General features: G+C 45.2%; 1 protein-coding gene across 3 annotated transcripts in view; it reads left to right on the top strand.

Moving 5' to 3' along the window:
- RERE (arginine-glutamic acid dipeptide repeats) overlaps positions 1-25,996 on the top strand; it is a 119,000-nt gene that overhangs the window by 8,468 nt on the left and 84,536 nt on the right. For all 3 annotated transcript variants that reach the window (XM_082295535.1, XM_082295534.1, XM_082295533.1), the window contains exons 2-3: positions 2,203-2,273; positions 25,460-25,565. In XM_082295535.1, the coding sequence (XP_082151661.1) occupies positions 2,203-2,273; positions 25,460-25,565 (177 nt within the window). The remainder of the gene's footprint in view (positions 1-2,202; positions 2,274-25,459; positions 25,566-25,996) is intronic.

Genomic DNA, 25,996 nt, shown 5'->3' on the forward strand with positions numbered 1-25,996 from the left:
ATGGCTGGAGACAGGCAGGGAATCCAGCGTGCAGGGAGCTCAACATTTCCTTACTCTGTTTTGCAAAGGTTATGGAAAGCCCCTTTTATTTTTATTTTTATTTTTTGTTCATGAATTTTCTTTTCTGTCGGAGCATTTGCTGGTTTGTCACTGCTGAACTCTGTGGTTGAACACATCAGATGTTGGACTTGGCTGAGGTGGTCCTTGGAAGCTGCCCCAGGGATGTTACCTGTGGAGAAAGCCAGAGGGGGAGTTGTTGCCTGCCCATTTCCCTTGTGCTTGCTGGCTTCATCCTTGCTCCTGTTTCCTGGTAAATGAGGAACATGTGAGGATGGCTGGCCTTCAGTAAAACAAATTGAATTACACTTGACTGAAGTTGTGTAAGCTTGTGCAGAAGCTCTGTGCAGCCAGAGAGAGCTGAAATTGTTCCAGAAGTGTGTGGTCAGTGGAAAAAAGGGTGCAGTGGCAAATTCCAGTGTGCTGAGGATGAGGAAGGGGCTGTTCTGCAGTTTTCAGTGGCATAAATCTTATCCATGCAGGTTTGTTGCATATTAGAAAAATGATAATGCAGTTTTCCTTTTCTTGGGCTCCCATGGAAGCTGTTTGGATTTCTGGTAAATGGAAGGAATTTCTCTTTATGGTGAGTTTTGAGTGGCTGATGTGAGTGCATCCATAAATATTCTCCTTTTCTGGGCGCCATCTTTCCGGCTGCTATCATCCATAACATTGCTGTGCACCTGGATAAACTTGTTTTCTTATCTGTGTGGCCTCTCTTGCTTTGGGGACTCGTAACTGGATGTCATCATTGTTTTAGGGCTTGGCAGGCAGCCAGCAGTGCCTCCCTTAAATGCAATCCAGAGCCAGTCAGCTCTGTTTGCTTTATCCATAGGAGATGCCACATCCTCTCACTCTGTGTGCCAGCCATTTCACAGGGATGCTTGGCTGTTTGTTCTGCCTGCTGCCTGATAAACTCTGGAAAATGAGGCTTGCACAAGCGAGATACCGAGGAAAAAAAAAAAAGATCTTGCAAGTTGTGATGTTTTCTGTCTCTGAAATCTCGCAGCTTTTCACACGCATTCCCCAGTGAATCTGAAAGAGTTCCTGCAGCTGAGTGCTGGAACAGGATGCAAATGGATGATTCAGCTGGGACCCTGAGCAGCTGATGGAGTGAGTGCAGGCCTGTCTAAGTGGAATGATTAGCCAAGGAAATCTGGGATAACCAGGGGTGCAGGAATACTTGGATGTGCTGAAATTGCTGGAGCTTCCAAATGAGCTGGATTGAATCAAACCGTGCTTTGAAATGTGTCTTACAAAACTCTGAGATTTTAGAGGGTTTTGGTAGAAATACAAAAAAGGTCATGGAAAATCCCTCCTAGGACAGTGGTGTTTTTGTGTCTCTCCTGTGTTTTGAACAGCAGCTCCTTATCTGTGTGTGAGAGGGGACACAAGGACTGTCCTTTAAATATTTGCTTGGCTTTGGGGCTGGCATCTTTCTGTTTAGCAAGCTGTGTGTGAGTTTGCTGAGTTCCAAGGTCAGGATCATTAATCAGGCACTTCTCTCCCATCCGTGCAGTGTTTTCATTCTGAGGGCACCGCTTTTGTTGTAGTTATTGCCAAGACTGTTTTGAATACAACAGACCTTATGTTACAGCAGCCTTGGAGAGCCCAGTTGTCAAAAGCAAACAAAAATAATTACTGGTTTCTGTCTTGTCAAATGTAATTCGAGAAAGCCCAGGCCTTCCCTGAGGTAAATCTAATTTAAGTTTGCTGTGTTTCATCTATGATGGGTTGCCTTGGTTTTCTTCACAATTAGAAGAGAAAATATGTTAGTGCTCGGTTCTTAATGGCAAGCTGACCACGAAAAATCTGATTACTTTCCTCTCTTATTTTGGTCTGGTTCATAGGCTGTGACCTGGTCATTGTCATTAACTCAATCCAGGGTGGTCTTTAAATTGCTTTCTTTTTGTTTTTCTAGCAAAATGTCTATTCAAATCAAAGTTAATTTTTATGCAGTTAATTCCCTTATTTATCATCATAAACAGTCCCTATTTTTAGATCACACTCAGAATAAATTACACGCTATGCAAATGAAATGGTGGTTCTTTCAAAGTTTAAGCTGTATTTGAATTTATCCTGTTTTTATGTTCTTTCTTGGAGGCACAGAAGTTAATGCCCGTTATTTTAAAATCTTGTGTTTTAAAGATTGCGTTTATATCGAAAGTCGCCGGCCGAACACGCCCTATTTCATCTGCAGCATTCAAGACTTCAAACTGGTAAGGAACATTTTCACATCTCCTCCTTTCCCCTGCCCCAGTCTCTAGAGGGGGTGATATTTCTTAGCCTGGAACCTTTCCTGTAGCTCCTTGTGGCTGAATCTTCACCCTCTGAAACAGGAGCTGGTTTTTATTAAACCACAGCTCTGTCTTTGGTGCAGCCTCAGTTCACTGGGGGAGTTCAAATTGTGATCCCTGTCATTTTTAGCTGAACAGAAACATGAACTTTGAGTTGAGTGTTTTCGGGAAATTGTGGCTCAGGAAGTTAAATTTTTCCTGGGGAGTTAAATTTGGCTGTGCCTCTGGCCTTCTCCAGCACAGCTCTGGGATGAGGGCTGGCTTGTGGCAGCCTCTTCATCTCAGCTGACACCAGACCAAGGTGACCAGTTGAATCAGGAGAAATAGCAAATAATGTTTAAGAACCCCTTAGCACTTCGTTCTTTAACAATGAAAAGTCAGGGACCTGTGTGTGAGCAGATCCGAGCTGTGCTTTGCCCCTTCCTGTCTGACTCTGCACTCTCAGCAGGGCTCCCTCTGTTCCTCCCACCTGCTGGAGCAGGAGCTGCTCCTGGGCAGGGCTCAGGGGCTGCTTTGGGACCTGGCAGGGCTCTGTGAGCAGATGTGGGAACTCCTGGGAGTTTGTTACTGCTGCTGGTCCTGCTGTTTGTTATTGCTTTATCGAAGTCCTGAGTGCATAATAAACTCCCCATATCAATGTATTGTCTACAGACACAGATCAGCACAGGCTGCTGCTGTCAGAGCAAACCTTCCTTCCTTCCTTCCCAGCTTTTCCAGGTATTCTGTGAGCTACAGGAGAACACGGCGATTTTCCTCAGTGCTCGTGTCCCTGGTGGTGCTCGGCACTTGTGGGCTGCTTCTCTCTTTCCTTCTCTTCTTCCTCCCCCGTTTTTTTTAGGGGGTCATTGGATTTGTAGTTGGCAGGTTCTGGCAATGGGTTAAGCCCCAGCTGGGCCACTCCTGCCCCCATGAGCAGGTGCTTTTGGGTCCCACTGGAGTTGCAGTGGGATGGTTCTGGGCAGTAAGTTCCTGCTGAGTTGCATGAATTGCTCAGGAGATGAACAAAAGCTGAAGCCTCTTGTCAGCTTGGACTGGACCACACGTTTAAGCTCTTTGCAAGATGTGGGAAGTGTATTGCAGCTTTAGTACCTTTAGATGTTTTTGGAGTGGTTTTTCTTCACTCATGTTTTCAACAGCAAAGGACTCAGCACGAGGGCTGCTGGCAATTTTGCTTCATTTTTGACATGGAAACAGTGTTTCTGTTCTGTGTTTACTTTTGCCTGCTCAGAGTTCTCGAATTTCTCTGTTAATTTCATTTTTCTTACTGACATAAGGCATAAAAGGAACTTGTACAAACGACAAAACCAAAAACCTCTTGATGCTGATTATACCAGCAAAAATTAATCCCCAGTGTATGCATGGCTGTTGATTTTCTGTTGGGGGAAAGGGAGGATGAGCAGTGGAAAGGACACTTGATTTCACTTCTAGTGCGAGATACCAACAGGAAAACAGCCTTGTTTTGCCTTCAGCTAAATATATCAAGTGAAGCAGGGAAGTTAAAGTCAACAGCTTTGAAATGTCGCCTACTAATTAAATACATTATCATGTTGGCTGTCACAAAATAAAAGTTTTTGGCTGAGTGTGTGTGCCTTACCTTATGCTTCCCCTGGTTCTAGGTGCAGTCTGGGTACAGGAGTTGATGGAGGTGTTTCACTGATAAAAACAAGAACATAACTTATATTTTAAGAAAATGAGAGGGAGTTAAACATGACACAGCCAATGCTGTGATCCACACGTGCATCATCCTGCAGGGTGAGAGGTGCTGAGGGTCATTCTGGGGTGGGACTAAAGTCCCACTCAGTTTCATTCCTACACTAAACTGGGGTTTATCTTGCTTTTTGCAATAAGATCTGAAATCACAATTGGATGATTTTACGTTTATTGCTGAACTAGAAACTGGTTCTAAGAAGTCTGGCAGTTTGTCTGGTTTAGCATTCCAGATCACTCACAGCCTGCTGAAGTCCCACTGCTGCAGAAGCAGGTGTTAAATACCATTTCAGAGCAGCTTTGTGTCTCAACATTGAGACTTGGAGAAAGCAGCGATTGTTTTCCTCTGCCTGCTTTCTGTAGCTCAGCAGTTCTGGCAGGTGAAGTGCTGTACTGTGATGCATTAGTTTATCCTTCCATCACAACTTTCTCTTGACATTAAGATGAATCAGTCCTATTAAAAATCATATGAGAGGAGCAGCTCTTTTCCTTTCCTGAAGACCAACTGCACTTCGCTCACGGCCATCAGGTCCTCGTGAGGAAGCTTTGCTGGCTGCTGATTTCTCTGTGAAATGTCTCTGTTGCCATCCTGCACTTTGCTGCTGTGTGGCCTCACGTGAGGCAGAGATTGGTCCTTCCCTCTGAGCTGTGATTGTTGCTGGGATGAGCTGAGCAGGGCAGGTGGAGCAGCAGATGTGGCTCCCAAGCACCAAGGGCAGCTGGAGGAGCCCTCTGGGTGCATTTCCTCAGTCAAAAACCCAAATGGTGCCTTAAGGGAGGCCATGTGAGGAGCTGTTCAATGATTTGATCAATCCAGGTTAACTGTGTTGGAAACTGCCTGGATAACGTTTTATCTTCTTGTCTTTATCATTTTTGTGGTCCCAGATCCCTTCAAGCTTTCAGGGATTCATGGCAGTACCTTTGTGGAATTGAGAAGTGAAATATGATTGATATTTTAGGGAAGCTGTCAGCAAGAGGGGCACTTTAATTGTTGTGTCCTTTCTGCTCTGCTGTTGCTCCAGAACTCCTGGACGTGGCTTTCACTGCAGGATCAATGACATCCCTCAAAATCACTTCCAACAAGGTGCTGATGGTCTCAGGTGTTTTTGGGGAGGGAGCGAAAGAACAGCAGCACTCAGGGTGTGACAGGAGAACTGCTCTGCCATGTGGGTTGAGAAATGCACTGGCTGTTCCTGCAGCTGGAAAACCACTTGGAAAAAGCTGGGTTGCAGACCTGTGTGAGCCTCCCAGAACACTGCTGCTGTCCCCATACCTGCAGAGCAACCTGTCTGTGCTGAAGGGGAGCAGCAGCAATCGGTGGGAAAGGGCTGAGAGATGGTGATGGAGACTGATTCCTGTGCATCCTGTCGTGCTCAGAGAAGGATAATTTTTTTCCCCCAGCTGCCTACAGAGACAAGTTGCTTAAATAAAAATGACACGGCAGGAGAGCAGACGTGTTCTCCAAAGGGAGAAGGATGTGTGGTGCTGGAAGGGAACATCACTTTTCTCTGCAGTGGAATGTTGAGCTGCCTGCCCTGTGCAGCGTGGGCTCCTTCAGCCCCTGGCTTTGTTCCACCTGAGTTTGCTCCCACCAGAAAAGCAGGATGTCCTTGCTGGACCTGGATCACTGTGGGGACCTGTTCCTCCCCAGTGCTTCAGGTGCTCCCTCAGGGCAGCTCTGTTGGGAAGGGAGGAATCAAAGATGTAAAACCACAGAATAATGTTCCAGTAGCTCTCGTGCTGTTTTGTCGGTGTTGGTGGTTTGGGTTTTGTTTGGAATTTTGCAGAACTTTGAGGAGTTCTTTGGGAATCCACTAGTTTGTTTTTGCCCTCAAATACTGAAATGTTTGTGAATGTTGGCTGTTAAAAGTGCAGCTTCTTTTCCTTCTCCTCATGGAAGATGATGGGGTGGCAGGTCAGGCGAGAAGGTGTGATATCCATAAATGCTTTTCTTTGTTTGCTTCACCAGTTTGAATTACTTAACTTAAAACATTTTAAAAGTGAAGTTGCTGTTGTTTCTCAGAAGAGTATGAGATAGTTGTCTGTATGTACAAAAAAAGGTACTAGATGATTTTTTCCCTACTGATTGGGTTATTTTGTGCTGTCTGTGTCCCTGAACATTTTATTAATCTCTTTTTGGTGCTAATTCATTTTCTCTGGATTAATGCTATCCTCTTTCAGGATTCAAGACCAGATTATTCTTAAGGACTTGGATTAGGAACAAACTGGTGAAGCAATGATTAAATCTGAGTTTGCTTTATTGCCTTACATGTTTTTATTGGTTATCAGCTCCTTCTCCTTCATTGCTGATATTCAATATTTACTCTCCCTCCTGTGTCGGGGCAGCTGAGCCAGTGCTTGGGTTCAAGTAATCTGGAAATCTGGATTATGCAAGGTCATGATTGGCTTTAAAGAAACTTTTCTAACCTTGTTTTTCCCTTGGGGAGCACTTCCTTCCCCAGTTTAAGCCTGTGCTGTCCAGCTTGCAATGTCAGTTCCTTTAAAAACGTTGTTTTTAAAAAAAGGCAACAGCAAAATACAATTGGGAGGCTGGAAGGTGGATGGAGCCTGTAAAAGGGCAGAGTAATGTGGCTTTAATACTTTCTTGGCATTGACTGCTGAACAGCTTTAAGAAGGAGGAAAATGGTGTTTCACAGAACGGCGAAAGTGGGATCATTGACGTGGGATTCAGGGTTTGCTTACTGTGGGGTTTTTTGTTCCAGAACAATCTTACAGCTTGGGGTTTAAATTACACAGGCAAGTCAATAAAATGGAAGCAGTTAATGCTTCGGTGCATTAAAAAAACATAAGTTTCTCTGATTATTTTTTTTCTGTGAGAAAACGTTCAGGTTGTTTACATCAGGAGTTGTCTCCTGGATGTCAATCTGCTGCTTTTCCCTTCATTCTGCAATAGCACCAGTGCATTTTTAACAACGCAGTTGTTCCCACAGCAGCCTGCTGCTGTCAGAAATACACATTTCCTATTCATCAGGAAGTTAGGGAAGCATACTTCTCGTTCATTTTAATTTGGCACGAGTCAAACATTTTAAAAATCTCCAGGCTTGACGAAGTATTCCTTAAATACTCTTTGGTGCTACAAATACCTTGATCAAAGCACAGCCAGCAGAGCAGGGATGACTGAGCCGTGTTTGGGTTGGCAGAGGAGGGGAAGGGAACTGGGAATTGTCTGCAGCCCTGCAGTTCTGAACCTCCACAGCTCTGAAACGAGGAGCTGGGAATCAAATGTTGCTTCACCCTTCACCCCCCTCAGTGTTAATTTTTCCAGAATTGATCCTATCTTCACTCATTTCATGTCCTTCAGCAGCGAGCCTGGCTGCAGTTGCTTATCCTGTTATTGTGGGCTCTGAGCTGCAGCCTGAGCTCTGCTAAGAATTAATCAAACCTGGCCAAAATCACTTTGATCTCCTGAGTTCCTGGCACAAGAATGGTATCTGGAATTTCTGGAGGAAATAGCAAAGGATCTGCCCAGCCAGTCCTGTTTATCATTCACACACCAGCACTTTCTGCTGCTTCGTTCCACCCACTGCCCCCAGAAAGGAAACAACTCCTTTTTAAAAAAATCCTCTTTTAATTGAAGAGGGCTGTGTTTTGAAAGTGGAAATTCTCACTGAATTTCTTTCCAGATCAGGCCATTTGAAGAAACAGATTTGTATTTTCTTCTGACTGAGGGTATGGCTTCATAGCTAAAGGGTTTTTTTTATTAAATAGTAGTATTTAATGGTTTTCTTTTGTAGTTTAAGCCTTACACTGATTGTAATAAAAAGAATTATAAACAGTGAAATTTCCTTTTATCTCTTTGTTTATGGTTAAAAAGTCCTAAAATTCCATCCATTCTCTTTATCTTAATTAAAATGTTGATTGTGATTACTTCTGGCTGATGAAAATGCACGATTAAAACTCAGCTGAGTGACTTGTGTGAGAAAATCCAACAAATGTGCAGAAATTCAGTTCCTGTGTGCACCCAGTGGGTTAAGGGACATTTTATAACCCCACACCTCCCAGTCATATAAATTAAACCTGCTTTAGGGAGATCTGTGACGTGATGTGAGGGGAAATCCAACAGGAATATCCTTGTGAATCCATCAGAATCTCAGCAAAGCTCTCTCTGCAGAGAGCTCAGACAGGGGAACTTCGTCCCAAGCTCTTGGGGTGTCCCTGGTGAAGCTGCCTCCTTGGGAGTGGTTGTGAGCAAAAAAACCCTGCAGTGTTGGTGACAAGATTGTTTTATCCCAATAAAAGCGTGTTCCTCACCTTAAATAGCCAGCTGTTGGCTTAAATGTATGATGCAACAGTAGTAATTACATTTCAGATAGGAATATATTAATTATGTAGTGCATCTAAACCCATGCGTATCCAGCTTTGATTAAGGCTCAATTTAAATATCAAAAGTAGTGCAGAGCTGTCTGTGGGAAAGGGTTTATCTGCACGCAGAGATCAGAAGTGGAAGAAGTTGACTGAAGATTGGTGTTTGGGAGAAAGGCACAGAGCACGAGGTGGGACTCACCTGAGTCCTGAGCTCATCCCAGGGCAGATGGTGCTGGTTTGAAAATGTGATCCTGGAACATCACACCTGAGTTCTGGTAAATCTGCTGAAACCCAGGCAGCTCCAGCTCAGCTCCTGACTGACGGGGAAAGAAGACACTTGCAGAAGGAGAGCAACAGTGGAGCTCTCACCCAAGAAGGTGATTTGCATTTTCTCTGGGACAGCAAGTGGAGGTGAAGGGAGAAGGGGAACAAAGAAGAAGGCAGAGCCACGGGGTGAGCAGTGACAGCCAGAGGAAACCCAGCTGCTGCAGGCAGGCTCTGTGTGAGGTGAGAGCAGCTCATGGACACAAACACAAAGAGCCTGCAAGCCTGCCCTCTGATCCTGCCATTGGCACCTTCCCTGTACCAATCTCCAGCTTGGAGAAATAAGTCCAAATTGCCTTTTTAAGGTTTTCCTGTGCTCCAGAGGGACCCAGAACCCAACCAGCAGATGGATTTCAGCAGCATGTTTGTGCTTTCTCATAGCCTGACTTAATTTGATGTCACATTTAAAATGCTAATGGCCACACTCTGAATCGGAGCATCAGAGGGAAACTTTAAACCAGAAAAACGCTGAATTTGCCATACAAAAGAAAACATTATTAATTGTGATGCAGTTGCCCTTTGTGCCTGTGTGTTTACTTGATTGAAGCATCTTGACTGTGGAGCTTTCTCCTTGAAGCCTGATTTGAATGGAGTGTACAGCTGGATTGCCCCAGGGCCTTGTAACAATTTATAGTCTGGATGGAAAGGCAGAAGTGCATAAAAAGACAGTTGTGAAATGCTGCTAGTGCCCTGTAATAGAAAATCTGTGTATGATGACCTTGGCTGCGTGGGCCTCTGGGATCGCTTTACTCTGATCCAGAGGAGTAGAAAATGGAAAGTATTGCATCTCACCTGGAATAAAGGAGGAAAAAATCAAAAGAAATTTGTTTTTCTAAACTGTGCAGTACATGCTTCCTCTCCTTTGCATTCCTCCTGCATATGGCCTTGCATTTTAGCAAACACGTTAAATTTACATCTGTTATTCTCTGCACTGTTACAGGAGCTGGGGTTTTTGCATGCAAATATCTGGGTGAGGTTTCTGTAGCCACAAGCATTTATGTATTTAAAAGCCTCATTCTGTTTGCAGATGAATTGATGTTCTGTTCCTGAACTGCAGCTGAATTAATTTGTGGCAGATTTTTCCTGGCCAGTTCCGAGGCAGCGTGACCTTTCCTTTTTGGTGTGGAAAAAATGCTGATTAATATAGATTTTCTTATCCCCGCTTCTCCAGATTCATCTCTCTTTCTACAGCCAAGAAAAGGCAAAAAGATTTTCTTCTTCCTCCAAATCATTGCTAACCCTTTTCAAGGCCAGGTTGGACAGAGCCTGGAGCAGCCTGGAGTAGTGGAAGGTTCCTTCCCATGGCAGGGGTGGAACTGGATGGGCTTTAAGGTCCTTCCAACCCAAGCCAGGCTGATTCCATGGTTGTGGAAGTGCTGGCTTGTGGCTGCTCAGTTCTGCCTCAGCACAGCTCAGTTTGCCATTAAGGGACAGAGCAGCCTTGCTAATAAGAGCCAGATGAATGAGACGTTTGAAGGAGCACTGAATTATTTAAAATAAAAAATTTAGCCTGCAAATGAGATTGGCTTTTATGTCTAATGTGCAGCAGATTGAAGGGCTGCTGTGATTACAGTGGGGCACGTGTGGGGTGGGAGATTAGTATGAAAATGTGGGTGCAGGGCTTTGAAGGAAGTGGCAGCAATGATGGAGAATCAGAGGTGACAGTTTAAGGATTGCATGGCAGGAGCTGCACAGTGATTAAATCCACTGATGCTGTCACTGAGCCGTAAGGCTGCAGATAACATTCTCTCCCTGTGCTGAAAACAAGAATCAATACAAACTCCTTGACAGGGGCTAAATTATTAAATAGAGCCTTCCTTACAATGTTTCATTATCTGGGATTTACCTCAGCTGGTGATTTGTCAGCAGCGAGGGAGATTTGCTGGGCATTTTGTATTAAAATAATTCCAGATGCATATGAATCCATTTTGATAATTCCCCTCCTTTTTACAATGCTTCTCTGTGTATTTTTTTTTTTTTTGGTTGCTATTACCCAGATGCCACTTTGAATTCTCACACAGATACTAAGCTGTGCTGCTCGGTGAGGTTTGGGCTTGTCACATCTGTGTAAAAATAAATTCTTTCTGTGTGGCAGACTGTTCTCTAAGTGCTGCTTTCAGGCTGTTAATAGCAGGGGATTTGCAGTGTCTCTCAGGTGAGGGTTCAGAATTGAGGGAAGAGGCATGAGGCTGCTCTGTTGGATTTATGGGTACTGGAGTTTCACTGGACTCGGCTGAAATATAGAGCAACATTCTTTTTATTTTGTTGTACATCTCCTGAAGGAAGGCAGGAGCAGGAGCCATCCATTCTGAGGCAGCCAAACCAGCATATTTTGCATTCCCACAGTGCTCAGGGCTGTGTGGAGATGCTGTATTCAGACCTGGCTGAGATCTGTCATTTCATCAGTGCCATTATTTTTAACGATTAACGCATGTTTAACATTTTTGTGGGATTTTGAGTTTGTTTTTCTGAGTAGCCTTGATAGTGTAGTGCACCAATGCAACTGAATTAATTTCTACAGAGGTGCAGTGTTATGTCACCATTACATCACGGTCTTGTGGAGAGGGTGAGAGTGTTCATATTGGGAGGTTTGAAGCAGATGGCAGCATTGTTCAGAGTGAGGATTAAACAGCTGGAAGTTAAGGCTATGTGTATGTTGTGTGTGTTTTTTAGGGCTTGAATCCAGCTCTGCCTCCATTTCTTCCATATGGCCTGGATCTTTGCAATTGGAATCCAGGCCTTACAACTTAGGGGCTACGTAAAAAAAATCCCAAACAAACAAAACACCAGAACAAAGGAACCCCCCTACAGAATAGTCCACCGGGTGTTTGTTTTGATTTTTGTTCTCTTTTTAATGTGATTGCCCTGTGTTTGTTTTTGCCCCACTTGGCATTCAGCAGTCGGGATGTTTGTGGTTGGCTTGTTGGCACAGGAGCACTGGAGGCTGTTGGGGTTTATTCTCCCCCAGGAAAGGCTCCTGGGCTCTTTGCCTGGGCTGCAGGGCTGTGGAGCATCCCGTGCTGCCCCGAGTGCACCCTGCATGGGGAGGGCACAGCAGCAGCCCTGATGCGAGCTGACTGCTGCCTGTCAGCCCCTGTCACATCAGCAGCTGCTGCCATTCAGAGCAGAGCTGCTTCCTCTGCCCAGCCAGCTCTGGGTAAAGCAGCAAAGAGCGTTTGAGGAGTCGCAGGGGGACGGCAATGGGGCTGGGTGGGAAATCCCACGCTCCTTTGGCAGAATTGCTGGTTTTGTGGTGTTTTTCCTAATTTTATGAGGAAGAGGGCAGGAAGCACAATTGGTACAAATTTGATCCCCAGAACAGCCAGCCCCAGTGTGAGTGTGAGTCAGGTACTGGGCAAACGGGGGAAAACAGGAATACACTGGGAGCTGTGGAGTGGGATCTGGACTGCTTCCCCCATGCTGTGTTACCTGCAGAGACTGTGGCTGATAAGGGCTAGATAAGAACATCTTCAGTGGCAATGGATTGAATGTAGATTCAGGAGCCATAGTATTCATTAACACCCCCTGTATATTTGACTTGCCCATATTTATAATTTTGTTAAGCCCCTTGTCCTTGGCAGCATGGTCTTCACCACCTTTGCCTTTTTATTTTACCTTTCTCCTGCCTTGTTTCCTCCTCCTTACCCCAAGTAAACCTGTTTCCTACACCTGTGCTGAGATAATTGAGTGCTAAATAAATCATTATGTGCCAGCTGGAAAATATGGAGAAAAAAAATGTTATCTCTAGCTTTTAGGGGAAAAAAGTATCAAATTGTACATTAGCTGCGTTTTATGTAGCAAGAGAAAATGGAGTTAGAATAAATTTAGCCATGTCCTCTGGTGTTGAATAGTGAGAGCATCTGTCATGTTTAATAATGCTTCTGACCTTTAGGATTATTGAAGTCGAAATTTTCTCTCTGGTCATTTGGGGGTACTTGAGCACTGTCAGATTTCTTGTGTCTGCTCGGCCTCCAAAGACACATTGTTATGCTTCGTGAGCTGCTGAAGATAATTCATTAAAGAAATTTGTTTTCCTGCTTTCGGAAGGGTTTCCTTGAGGAATGTGAAATGTCACTGTGGCCACTGAATTCCAGTGTGTGTCCCATCCCCTCAGTGATGTGCTTGGAATTGCTCTTTAAGGTGGAGGAGATGCTTTCAATGCTCTTGTGGCAGTGAAGTGCTCAGTGAAGGCTTTGGGGCTGTGGGACGCCCTAAACATCCCAGTGGCAGCTGGCCCTGGCCTTACAGCATGAGCTGTGCAGAGCAGGGCTGTCCTGGCAGGTGAGGGATTCACTGTGGGTGGATCTGAGGTTTGTGACCACACTGTGCCAGGAGGGCTTGATTTGTGTAGGGATTAAAAAGTGCTGGGAAAGGTGTGTGTTCCAGCAGGCTGAGAGGGACAGAGGAGCTGGCACGGGGAAGGGAGGATGGTGGAGATGCTCTTGGAATACCTGTTCTGTGCCTGAGTGGCAGGAAAGGTAGAATCCCCCTTTTTTGAATACCTGTTGTGTGCCTGAGTGGCAGGAAAGGCAGAATCCCCTTTTCTGAATACCTGTTGTGTGCCTGAGTGGCAGGAAAGGCAGAATCCCCTTTTCTGAATACCTGTTGTGTGCCTGAGTGGCAGGAAAGGCAGAATCCCCTTTTTTGAATACCTGTTGTGTGCCTGAGTGGGAGGAAAGGCAGAATCCCCCTTTTTTGAATACCTGTTGTGTGCCTGAGTGGCAGGAAGGGCTGAATCCCCTTTTTTGAGTACCTGTTCTGTGCCTGAGTGGCAGGAAAGGCAGAATCCCCTTTTTTGAATACCTGTTGTGTGCCTGAGTGGCAGGAAAGGCAGAATCCCCTTTTTTGAATACCTGTTGTGTGCCTGAGTGGCAGGAAAGGCAGAATCCCCCTTTTTTGAGTACCTGTTCTGTGCCTGAGTGGCAGGAAAGGCAGAATCCCCTTTTATTCAGCGGGGACTGATGGAGCCACTTAGGAAAACGCTTCAAGTCAGCTCCACCTTGTGCCTGTCTGACAGAGCTTCAGAGGCTTTCTCAGTGGGTTTGGTTTCCCCTGGCTGGGGCTGCTCCCTGCAGGACCTGGCATCACCCCCGGGGACGGAGCCGTGCCGGTCTCTGCCCGGCTCTCGCAGCCAGGGATGTGATGGATGTGCATTTTTGACACTGTAGTCACTGAACACTAATCCATGGAGAATTTGAACTTGTAATTTTGATTAAAGTGATTGATTTTAAAGCAGCCTCAGTTCGTTTTGGGCCATTAGAGGGTATTTAAAAGGAAAAGAACTCTTTAATTAAATTAGTAGTGCATAAGCATCCTGCTCTGCTTTCTAAGCAGAACTTCTGGGGGTTTTTAAATCAAATTCCCTTCAGTTGTTTGTTGGCACGTTTTAAGGTTAAAAGTGATGCAAAATTATTAAAACCAACAAACTTGTGCTAAGCAACTTTAAACTTCAAATAAAGTTTTTCCTTTGGGAAAATATCCAAGTTACGTTGTTGTGTAAAGCAATTCTTGTCCATCCACCTGTGTGTGATATTAATATATCTCATGGAAGGCACACTGTGTAAACAACAAAGTGCTTCCCTTTTATTTGTAAAACATCATTTTTAAGACTACAAACATATCTGAAACATTTAGTTTACAGAGAGAATCAAATAAGTAAGATAAAAGAATATATTTATTTCACTGCTGTGGAATAGAAAGACATAATTTATGCTCTGTGTCTCCCGTCGTTGTGATTAGTGACCTGAGGCTGTTGAACTTCCTCTTTATGGATTGGGAAAATGCTGTGACAGTTTTCAAGGGAATTGCTCTCTTTGAGTTTAAAGAGATGAAAATGGGTCTGCTAACAAGGACCAGCTTCAGTGTGTGCTTTCATATTCCTTGTGGTTTAAAAAAAAGAAGGCAAAAAAAGAAAAGGCAATTGGGTGCTTTGATATGTGTGAACCCCGGGACCCTGTGAAGCAGAAGCTGCAGAATGTGGAATATCAGACAGGGCTGCAGAGGATGGCAGGGAATCTGCAGGAAGGTGTTCCCTGGGATGCTTTCTGCAGTGTCTGTGGCTGAAAAGCTTGAGGAAGGTGTTTTCCAGAAGGGGAGCTGCCATGTGGTGCCAGTTTTCCTGTTCTGATGTGTTGTAGTGCTTCGCACGTTGGCGTTCCAGAGCAGTTCACAGACCCAGGAATTCCCAGTCCCTGTGCTGGGCTCTTGATGCCAGCCTGCACTGGGGATTAGAGCTGCCCTCCCTCAGCTGGGGCAGATCTGTGAGGAAATACCTGGAAATTGCATCCTGATTTCAGGTGTGGCTTCATGGCTTTGCTGTGCCCTCAGAACATGAACTGTTGGGGTTTTGAGCTGGTTTGGGCCTTTAAGTTGAAAACTTCACACTCTCAAGTGCAAAGTTCCATTAACTGTGGTGAAATATCATCATAAATCTCTGATCTGGAGACTGGAGGTGATAAAACCAAGGGGCTGTTTGTTACCAAAGACATTGGGCCAGGAAAACAAACAGCTGGGAGCACATCTGGAGCATGGCTGCTTTTGAAACAGGCACGGTAAATATTGAAATTCGAGCTAATACTGCGTTATATTACAGATTAATTTATTATGTGCTCATTGGGAAGCACTTGTAGGACAAGTGCTGCAGTTTACACCAGTTCAAGTGCCGGGAAATGGCTTTGGATTTGTCAGCGTTGCCTGTGCCAGTGCATGAATATTTGATTTCACTTTTCCAAGGTACTGAGCACTCAGTGAGCTCCAGGCCTTTTTGGGTCAGGTTCCCAGGGAGATGGCACAGCCAGAAGTGCAGACAAGTGCACAGGCAGCTGAAATATGGGCTTCAATATTGATCTAAACAGGCTTGTCCCTTCAACTCCTGTGTCACAGAGAGGCAGAGCTCATTTTATTACATAATCTGTAACACTTCCATTTTCCCAAAGGCAGACTCCTGCTCAGCAGTTTGAAGAACCAAGTTCATGGAAATGTTAAAAACAATTTTCTGAGAAGATTGTCTTTGGTGAAAGGAAGCTGATCTAAATCATGAGCTCTCTCTAAACCGGTCAAACCAAGTTTTGTGCAAATTCCATGAATAACCTTTAGTAATTTTTCTTTTTTGTAAGGTTCCCTGCCAGTTTCTGCATTTATGGTGATGGTAGCACACAGAATCTCCTTTTTTCGGTGAGTCTGTACAGGACTGGCTGTGACGATTTGCTTGGGGTAAAGCCTTGTGCCCAGGACAAGGGGAGAGGCACCAACCCTCATTCCCATTGCAGGAGGATTTCTGAGTCAGAGCCTTTGGATCTGCCACTGATGGGTTCCATCCAGTGCCTCCAGTAATAGAGGAAATGAATTTGAGTTCTGCATGAGGTTTATGGAACTGCTGGTTGCTCTCAAAGCTTTCTGCTGCTGGACCTGGGAGTGAATTAACACCTTGACTTCTTTAATAGATGTTATTAGTGGCTTCATTTGTTAAAGTTGTAATGCAGTGGTGATTATATGGCCCAAGACAAATGATTAACTTTGGAATTGTGTGTTAGCTTGGCTGGCTGTGTTCACTGTAATTCAAACCAGAGTGTCCATGGTGTGTGCTAGAGGTTTAAAAACCACATTTCTTGATTTCAGAACTGCTTTTCTTGTGGACCATCTCAGCTGTCTGTATGTTCACACTTTCAGCACCTGAGAAAAGGGTTTTTTTGTTTGTATCTCTCTCCCAACTTTTCCTTTGAGATTTTTTTTCTCTTCTAGCAGGTAAATGCATCCCTTTTATTCTCAGTGTAGTTATTTCTGATTTTAGTGTTTTCAATATCTGGCTATTTCCAGATGAATGGAGACCATCTTTCCAATCTTTGCCTTTAGATTAGATTGCAGCCTGTGGAGCTGCTTTGGGGTATGTTTATTTAGTACTGATTTACATATAAATACAAAGAAAAAATCTAAAGCCCGGTGTTGCTAATTTAGCTATTGATATCAGGGCAGACAGCACCAATCTGTATTAGAAATTCCCTGTGTGGTGAGATACAGTCGTGTCTTCTGCAAATTGACATTTTTTAAACATTGCTGCTTTGTTTTCTTGATGAGCTGCTCTGGGTGTTGCACATTAATTACTGGCAGGGTTTTGCTGAGGCTGTGTCATGGCCCTGTTTGTCAGGCAGTGCCTCAGCCCCCTCGTGTGAAGCCTGTGTGAAAAGCTGATTTTGCTCTGGTGTGAAGCATCAGCTCGGTCAATAACACACACGTTGGGGCAGTTTCTGAGAGGATGTAAACATTTCACTAACTGACCATTTTGTAAGAAAATTACATCCTCTGGGGGGCTGCACAAGGAAACATTCACTTTCCAGGCATTTATTTTCCAAACACACTTTGTGTCCTCATAGGAACAGCATTTGCTTTTGTGGTGAAACAGCCACGTCACAGGGGCTGGCTGATCAGTGCATTTTCTTTCCTTTTCTTTTTATAATTTCAAACCCCAGCCGGTTGGCAAAGGTGCTTTAATTTTTACTGTTATAAAATTCCCCTGCCCATGAGGCGATATTTTAACAGGTGGAGACTGTTCAAACTCCGGGCTGGGTTTGCAGAGCAAACTGTCTCCTGATTGTTTTATCCTTCAGCTCTTGGTGTGTCTTTGTTCAAAGGTAAACCCCTCAGTGAGATGGTAAAGAAAATCTGGCCTCTTGATATTTAAAAGGTGAGAAATCTATTTAAACTGTGTATGATGGCTTCGAATAGCCCCACTGCTGAGTGCTGCTTGTTTTAATAGAAGTGATAAATACTATGGCTGGTGCTGCTCTGCAATTAGATCTGAGCTATGTGCTATAAATGACATTTAATGGCAAATGTCAGGCGGGGCCCGAACGGTATCTTCATTTCAGTGTTGCACTTCTTCGGCATAATGCTAAAAAAACCTTAATGGAATTTAATTACCAGAGTATCTATTCAATGATTAGTTAAATGCATTTGTGATACCATTAGTTGGTGGTGGCTGCTGGCTCCTGGTGCCTGTGCTGAGCCCGGGCGGTGTGAGCACAGCAGGAGGTGCTCAGGAGGGTCCCTGTCAGTTCTGGGTCAGCAGCTCCCTCCCAATCTGCTTCTGTGGAAGGGCAAAATCTGCAATCAGAGTGGGGCTGGGAGAGGCAGCAAACGGGAGCAGGGATGCTCTGATCAAAAATAGTGCTTATTGCCTTCTCTCACAGTGATTTTAATTACAGCCCATTAATGACGCCTCCCCCTGTGTGTGTGTGTGTGTCTCGTTTTGGGATATTTGTGCAATACCAGCAGAGATGTGGCACCTCCACGGCCTCACCTGGGGTTTGTGCTCAGCTGGGTGCAGTGTAATACCCTCAAGAGGCGCTGATGGAGGGGCAGCAGCTTTGTGTGCTGGCAGGACCTTCAACACGAGCAACATTCCCTGGAATTCCTCATACCATGGAGATGTGGGTGGGAAAACAAGCCCAAGGAAGGTGGATGGGCCCGGCTGGGTGTGCCCAGCTGCCGTGGGCATCCCTGCTCTGCCCCACTTTACCTGCCCAGGGTTCTCAGAGGCAGAGCCCAGAGCTGGTGGGGATCCTGGGCTGCCACGGCTGCTGCTGCTCCCGGGAAGGGACGGGCAGTGGGGAACCTTTCTGTGCCACAGGGTCCTGGAGGGGGAGCAGAGGAGGGACACGCCGGCCCTGAGCCCTGGCAGCTGTAATTGTAATTAAACAGCCTTGTCCTGGTGCTGTACACGGGGCTGCCCTGGTGACTTTGTACCTCACCCACACCGAGAACCACAGCTGGGATTCAGGGAACATAAAAGGGAAACGGAGCAGAAAGAGACCACAAAGGGATTAAATGAGGTAGTAAGCAATGACCCATAACCTTCATGGAAGATCTTATCATAGTTTTATTTTAAGCCAGTCAGTTTTTAAGCATAACTGCCTTTTTTTTTAACAAGATGAAATTGTCTTTTGTCATTTAGGACCGCACTGAAATTTTAAGGGTATTTTGTACTTAAGTGTATGTCACTTAAATGAAAACAGGTGACTTGCTGGTTCTCAGCACAGTGAGCAGCTTTGTTTGTGGTAAAGCTGGAAAGTTGATGGAATAAATACTACAGTTTATTTTAAATACAGACATCTCTTACGGTCATTACCTGAAATGAATAATGTTCTTTTTCTCCTTTAAAACCCTGGATGAGGCTGTGTTCAAGGTGAGACATATCGGTGACACTAAATAAAATTAAGGGCTGTTAGGTGACACTTGTTCCATCTTAGTCAGTTTTTGTCAAAACGTGCTGGATTTGTTGAACTTTGCCTTAGAAGTGAATTGAAATTCAGTGCTGACTCCTGGTGAGGGGGATTTCACTGCTGAATTCACTGAGGCTCAGGCAGCCTTTTAGTGCTGTTTATTGCCGGGTCTCTCCCCGTTCTCAGCTGCCATAATTATTCTTTGTCTGTGGCATGTGCAGTCCCTGCCTCGTGGGCTCACCCTGGTCCCAGCAGAACGTGCCGTGCTCGCAGAGCGCCAGCGGAGCGAGCTGTGCTGGAGCAGCTCTGCTGAGCTGACTGAGGGCTGTGTTGTTGAGGCAGTCTGGCAGCTCCAATGCCAAACCACCCACACCGGGAGACAGCATATGGCAGCTCCTCGGCATTAACATGCGGATAAGTCGGGTACCACCTTCGTGTTTTTGAGAAGGCTCGAGCCTTGATAGCTGGGATTTGGGGCTGGGGCTGCCTGGCCACCTCCTCACATGTACAAACAACTTTGCAGATGATGTGCCGTGATGTAAAACTGATTTTGGCCACGTTTTGCAGTTTGTCAAGGTGTAGGCAGGCAGATGGATGTTTTATGCTTTGGTGTGGGTATCAGTGTGTGCCCGTGGGCTGAGGTTTGCAGGTGTGTTCATGGGCTCCAGTGCCTTCCCCTGTCCGTCTGTAAGAAACAAGGCCACAAATGACCTGTTTGTGATGTTTGGTGCTTCAGATTTTGTAGAAACTACAGCAGAGATCTCGAGCAAACACTGTTCTAAACGGAGAGTGCCTCCGAGCAGAAGGACTGTGCATCCCGTGGGGTCTGGGGCCAGGTGTGTCCCTGCAGGTGTGCAGTGTCTGTGCACCTGTGAGAGGCAGAAATTCAGGGCAAAGTGAGTGTGAGGAGTGTTTGACATCTCAGAGTTACTCCTACGCGAGGCTGAATTAATTTCCAGCATGCTGAGGTGACTTGATGAATTCCCAAAGGAGTTATATTTGTGAATAAAAAGGACACAAGAGAAATTCTTGCTGTAAACAGTCAGAAAATGTCAGGCGCAAGCCATTGTGAAAAAATCCGATATTGTTTTGTCAATAAATTATGCTCTCCCCTGCATAGATCACAGAAATGGGCCTTTACCCTGGAAACAGCAATATTTGATACCCCAGGCAGCTTATTCCCTGCTCAGCTCACACTTGAGTGAATCCACTGATCGATTATCCGCGGCTTTCCCAAGGCTTCTCATTTCCTGCCTCCCATTACTGCGCTCAATCAGCCCTGCTTTGTGCCCTGCCTTGTGTGCCCAGATAAGCCATCAAGGCATGTTTCTATTAGAAAAGCTCTTGTAGATGGAGCAGTCATTAGATAACAGTAACAGGTTTAAAGGTTGCAGGCTTTGTGTTGGCTCAGGGTAAGAGGACAGCCCTGCCCGGGCTGCTCTGGGCAGGGGCACAGAGGATTAATCTGCATGTGGCCACATTATTGCTTTTATTTCACATTTGTATTTCTTGCTGAACACTGACAATGCTTCTCTGTTTGCAAGGAGTAATTATGTGTTGCTATGCAGGCGTCTGAATTAAATAATCAAGCTGCAAAAATAACATTCATTTGTAGTAATAACCTCTGCATTTCCAGGCTGGGTTTGCTTGGCTTGCAAACAGCTGATCAGTTTTCTTAATTAATTAGCAAACAGCCTACAAAAAGATACCCTGAGAACGTGAAATTACACGTGCTGTTGTGGAGAGGGAAGAGAAATAATCCTTGCTGTATCTCTTTAGCTCCTGATTTCCAGATTGGTTCATTTGTGTCCCCACTCCGCTTTTTTCTTGTCCCCACAACACTGATATGAGTGGTCTTTATTTTTCCTTTTCTCTCCTTTGACTATTAGTAAATGTCAGAATTGACTGAGTGTGAAAAACAGTTCTACAGCAGGAGTGAGATTTCATGGTGGAAAACCCGTTGGAAAGGGAAGATGTTCTTTTCCTTGTGCCTGTTTTGCTGTTTGTTTCTCTGGAATTGCTGCTATTCCCTGACTCCAGCGTGCCCATCTGTCATCTCCAGCATTTGGCACATTGTTTCCAAAGCTAGTTGTGATTTAACATGGACCTAAATAGGGCAAGTAGTGAAGTACAGTGATTAAATCCCTCTGGGAGAATCTGCAGGACATCTGTGGTCGTTTGCACAGTTTGGTTCATCACAGTCCTGGAGAGAGAACGTGGAATCTCTGAAGATGTGGTTTGGGGTGTGCAGTAACTGTTCTGAAGCGTGTTCTAGGGAAAACAGGCACCTTGGAACTGTCACAAATGCTGTGGAAATCAGGACATCCCTGCTTTTAGAGAGAAGGTATAACATTATTTTTTTCCCCTGTAAGGCAGAGGCTCATTTGAAATAGAGGTTGACCAGATGCTTGTGAACGGAGATGCTTTGATCCATTTACAGATTCCATCTAATTCTTGTTCAACGTCCAAAACTGATTCATGCTGTTTAAAAGGAACAAAACCCAAAATGTCAGCAAGAACAAAACCCCCAAATGAGCACTTTGTGAGTGCTGCAGCAAAAGACAATATTTTCATTAAAGGGGAGAATGTGGTTTTGTAGCACAGGGAATCATTTTGAGCTGACAGAAGGACACTTGAAATTTAAAGCTCTTGCCATGGCTGCAATTTCTGCAAGCCTGGATTTGGCATGTGACTGACTGCAGCTTTTCAGATGTAAAGGTGTAAAAAAAGGAAAAAAAAGTCACACTTTAGGAAGTAGGGGACACTTCTTTTGTGTGCACATGGTTTGAAAATAAATAGTCTGCCACAGAAGTTGGCGCCTTGACACCTCTGAGTATAGTCTGCTTTAGAAATGACATACGTATTTAGAAAGTTGGCTGACAAAATAGCATGTCTAGGAATTTCTGTGCCATGAGGGATGTAAATGTGAAAAGGGAGACTCTGACAGACGTTTTGTATTTTTAGCAAGATTGAAGCTTCAGGTTAAACCCCACAAAATCATCCATGTTGGAGAGTGGGTACAGAAAGGAGTTGTCAGGCTGAAGCTTTGAAATGAATTGGACAAAAATGACCAATGGTGGTAAAAAGAGGTATTTGGGAGGGAGATCAGCTCACAACTCTCAAAGAAAACCCCAGAGAAACCCAGAACCCACAACCCAACCCCAAATACATCGTCACAGACTTTTCTGTAAAGGTTCCTTGCACATCTCATTGTAAATGATATTTTTGTTGCTGCTTTGCCCTGTGTATGGAGGCACAGAGCCATTCCATAGGCAGCATTCCATGATTCAAATGGGGAGCTGTCAGCAGCGTGCAGCACGAGTCGGATAATTGTTCAAGATATTTACACTGGCCCCTTTACCTGCTCATTTCTAAATCACTTAAAATGCCTCTCTAATAGAATTTAGGCTTTAGGAGTGGAAAGCCTGGGAAGTGGGTGCAGACCATGGCTTCTCCTCTGTGCTCAGCCACACATTTGGGTTGGTTGTGTTTTAGTTTTATCACCTGTTTGCTTCTAATTCTAACGTTGTGGTTTTTCTCCATAGCTTTAAAGGACACATTATTTTTGTTTTCTGAGGTGTAGTGAAAGAAGAGCCACTTCTGGGTGTTAGGAATCCCCTGTAATTTCCTTTGCTTTGCAGTCTTGCCCTGTGAGTGCCATCAGTCCCACCCTGATGGCACCCTTGGCAATTCATCACTTTCCTGGAAACTCCTTCGATCCAGCCCCGCCTCCTGAAATCCAATCTTCCCCCGTGCCTCCGGATTGTGAATCTGATTTCAGGGGAGGAATTGTTGTTGTTCTCTTTTATGTGCAGAGTGGCTGGAACAAAGCACAGTGAGGCAACAGCCGATGTGTGCTGAGGAGTTCCCATTCCCAGTGGGAATCACTGTCTCCCCATCAAAGTCAAACGCTTGAACTGGCAGAGAGCTCCAGCCTGCATGGAGAGGTTGTGCTTTCCTGAAGTGTGGGATTTCTGAGTGATGAGCTGATAAAATACTGCACAGCACAGTAAATACTTTGCCTGTCTGCATTGTGTTCACTGTGAATATTCCTGATAAGCTCTTGTGTAATCCATGCTATTCCAGTTTTTAGTGCTTATTGGGTGTTCGCAGTGGGGCTTCCAGGAGTTGTGGCAATCAGCAGAAACTTCTCTTTGCTTTGACTGAAGGACCAAAAAGGGTGTTTTGGGAGGTGGGAGAGTGGTGGTCCCTTATGGCAGCAGGGGAGAAACCTCACTTTGAGCCACTGATTTCTTCCCTCCAGTGTCAGAATGCTTTGTAAGTGCTGCCCTTGGCCTTGTCCCCACTGCTGAGAGCCTGTGCTGTTCTGTGACAGAAATGAGAGGGAAGTGGGCTGGTGGCATCACCACATCCCCTCAGCCTTGGCCTAAAGCTGCAGCTCCCAGCTCTGTGTGATGCCAGGGCAGTGAAACACTGGCAGTGCTGATCCCTCCCTTTCTGTGGGATCACCTCCGTGGATGCAGATGTCAAGGATCGCCTGCACACAGAATTTGGGCACTCCCAGAGCTCCTCCTGCAAACCTGTCCCCTCCTGGCAGCGTCTCTGTGAGGTTACACAGGAGGCTGCAGCCATTCCTTCACATTGCCTGCCTTCCTCCTCCTCTTTTTCCAAGGTGCCGCAAGTCCCTCTCTTTTCTCGGATCTCCCCTTGTCTGTGGGTGCTTGTTCATGCTTGGGATGATTTGGTTTGTAGGGAACCCTTTGGCAGCACCTTCCCTGGCAGAGCACAGTGTGGATTTCCAGTCCTTCTCCCCCTGGTGTCATTTGCTATTCCAAACCACCACCGCCAAATTCCACGCTGTATTTTGTAGTCCTCCCTCGTGGTTCCATGCACAGATGTGCCTGTGCCTCCTTTGCAGTGCTCCTTGGAGTTGTATTTTTTGAAAGATACCTGACTCCAGAGGCACAAACCCTGAAAATCAGAGCATTGATGCTTGTTGTAAACTGTCCTTATGTATGTGAATGGTTTTCGTGCCAGAGTGAAGCTTTCTGAGCATCCCCCCAGGGTTTGTGTAACAAAAGAGTGGGGTTTTTGTCCTCTCAGCTGAGAAATACAAAGAGAATTTGCAGAGAAATGCTGGGTTGATGTTTCCCATCATTGCTGCAAGCTCCACTAATAGAATTTATGAACTCTTAGCGAGAGGGTAACAGATTATTTACTTGGACTTTTTTGTCTTCAGAATTCAGAGAGACTGTTCATAAAAGCTGTGATGCACAGAGCATTATTTCAGGAGAACAGACAAGTCTGCAACCCCAATTTTTGAACAGCAGGCAGCAGAAATCAGAGCCGCCTCTCATTCGTTGTCCTTTTGATTTTTTTCATGCATTAGACAAGCTTGTTGGCTTTGATTGCAAATGTGTTATTTAAAAAGCCACCACAGCAGGCTCGGCTTCCTCCTGCACAGCCCAGGGATGCTCAGTGAGCGGGTTTGGGGATTGGGGATGTGGAAGTGGTGGCTCAGTCCCAGCTTTCCTGGCACAATGCTGCCACTGGCAGTGGTTTGCTGGTATTACACGGGCTCTGCTCAGGAAACGCTTTTTACTGGGAAGCTTTGGATGTTGTTTATTCAGCAGAAAAGCTGCAACACGCAGGCTGGTGCAGGGGAGAGACAATAGAACCTCCCGGCCCAGTAACCTGCGATTTAACTCGGAACTGGAAATGTTTTAGGAGCAGTCTTTGAAGGGTCTAGAGGATTGCAGTCCAGAGGAAAACGAGCCTGCGGTTGCCTCATGCCAAAAGAATGTTACTTTCCCTTCAGGCCTTTGTTTCTTCAAGTGTTTTGGAGCAGCAGGAAGAATTGCAGACCAAGGGGTTCAGAGACAAACTGAGCAGAGTCTGTAGTGACTTGATCTAAAAATTCTCTGTTTAAGTGGTGTTTATGCTTCAGTTTCCTTCTAAGAAGGAACAAATTGGCGGCTGGAGCCTCGATGAAAAAAGACCATTTGGGGAAGACAGTTTTGTGTAAATTTTGCTGTGAGGTTGATGAGCAGTCAGAGCCTGTAATTATTGTGATTGAAGTGCAGTATCCTATTCTTTTGTGTAATAAAGAAGGTCTATGATTATGTCTGGATCCATCTGTCCTTGGGGGAAGAAAATCTATTATCTCTTGGTTTCTGCTGTTAAGAATGGCTGCACTGAATGGTGTTACTGTGGGTATTCTTTCTTGCATGTTTGGCTATAAATACTTCTTATTTGTGGAAATTAGCAGTGTAAGACCATGCTGCATGAGGCCAAAAGTTGCAGTCCTTTTCTGATCCCTGCCTCTTTCCTTGGGTTAGTTAATGGGAGTCAGTGGATTGGGGTTTGCTGGTCACATGCACACAGAGATACAACTGCACGGTGAGCAGGAGGTTCTCCTTGCCTTTGTCTGAGCTGAAAATCAATCTGTCACCAGCACAGGCTGGAGAAATGCCCTCCTCCCTTAGAGTCTGACCTCAGGGGTTTTTCCCAGCGAGGACTGAGTGGGCTCTGGTCTGGTTTCCCTGTCAGTAATGCTCCAGGGTTGTTTTTCAGAGCAAGAGGGACCATCTGCTGATGAACGTGAAGTGGTACTACCGCCAGTCCGAGGTGCCCGACTCCGTGTACCAGCACCTGGTGCAGGACAGGCACAACGAGAACGGTGAGTGGGCTCTGCAGAGCCAGCCCTGCTCTGCTTCTGCCCTCAATCCGAATTCTGACAAAGCCACAACAATTCTGCACAGGGCTACGGAACCAGGACGTGGTGAGAACAATGTATTAGAAAAGGGCTGATGGTTTCTTACCTGCCTGGTGTCACTGGTGTGTGTCCTGTCCCTGTAATCAAGGGCATTCCAGGTGTGGTGGAAGTGCTGGGCTGTATTGTTAATAATAATTTATAATAATAACGACAATATTAATAATAGTGTATTAATAATAATTATTATAATTCTCTCTTTGAGAGAGGAGAGAAAAGCAAAATAAGCCTGGGTCCTTGGTGGTCCTCTTGGACACTGTACTGATAATTAACTGAGCACCAGATTATCTGCAGAAATTGTGGATCTCTTCTGTTTTTTGTGGTTCTGCCACAGTGCC

Source organism: Coloeus monedula (genome assembly GCF_965178545.1).
Source record: "Coloeus monedula genome assembly, chromosome: 22".
NCBI classification, from domain to species: Eukaryota; Metazoa; Chordata; class Aves; order Passeriformes; family Corvidae; genus Coloeus; species Coloeus monedula.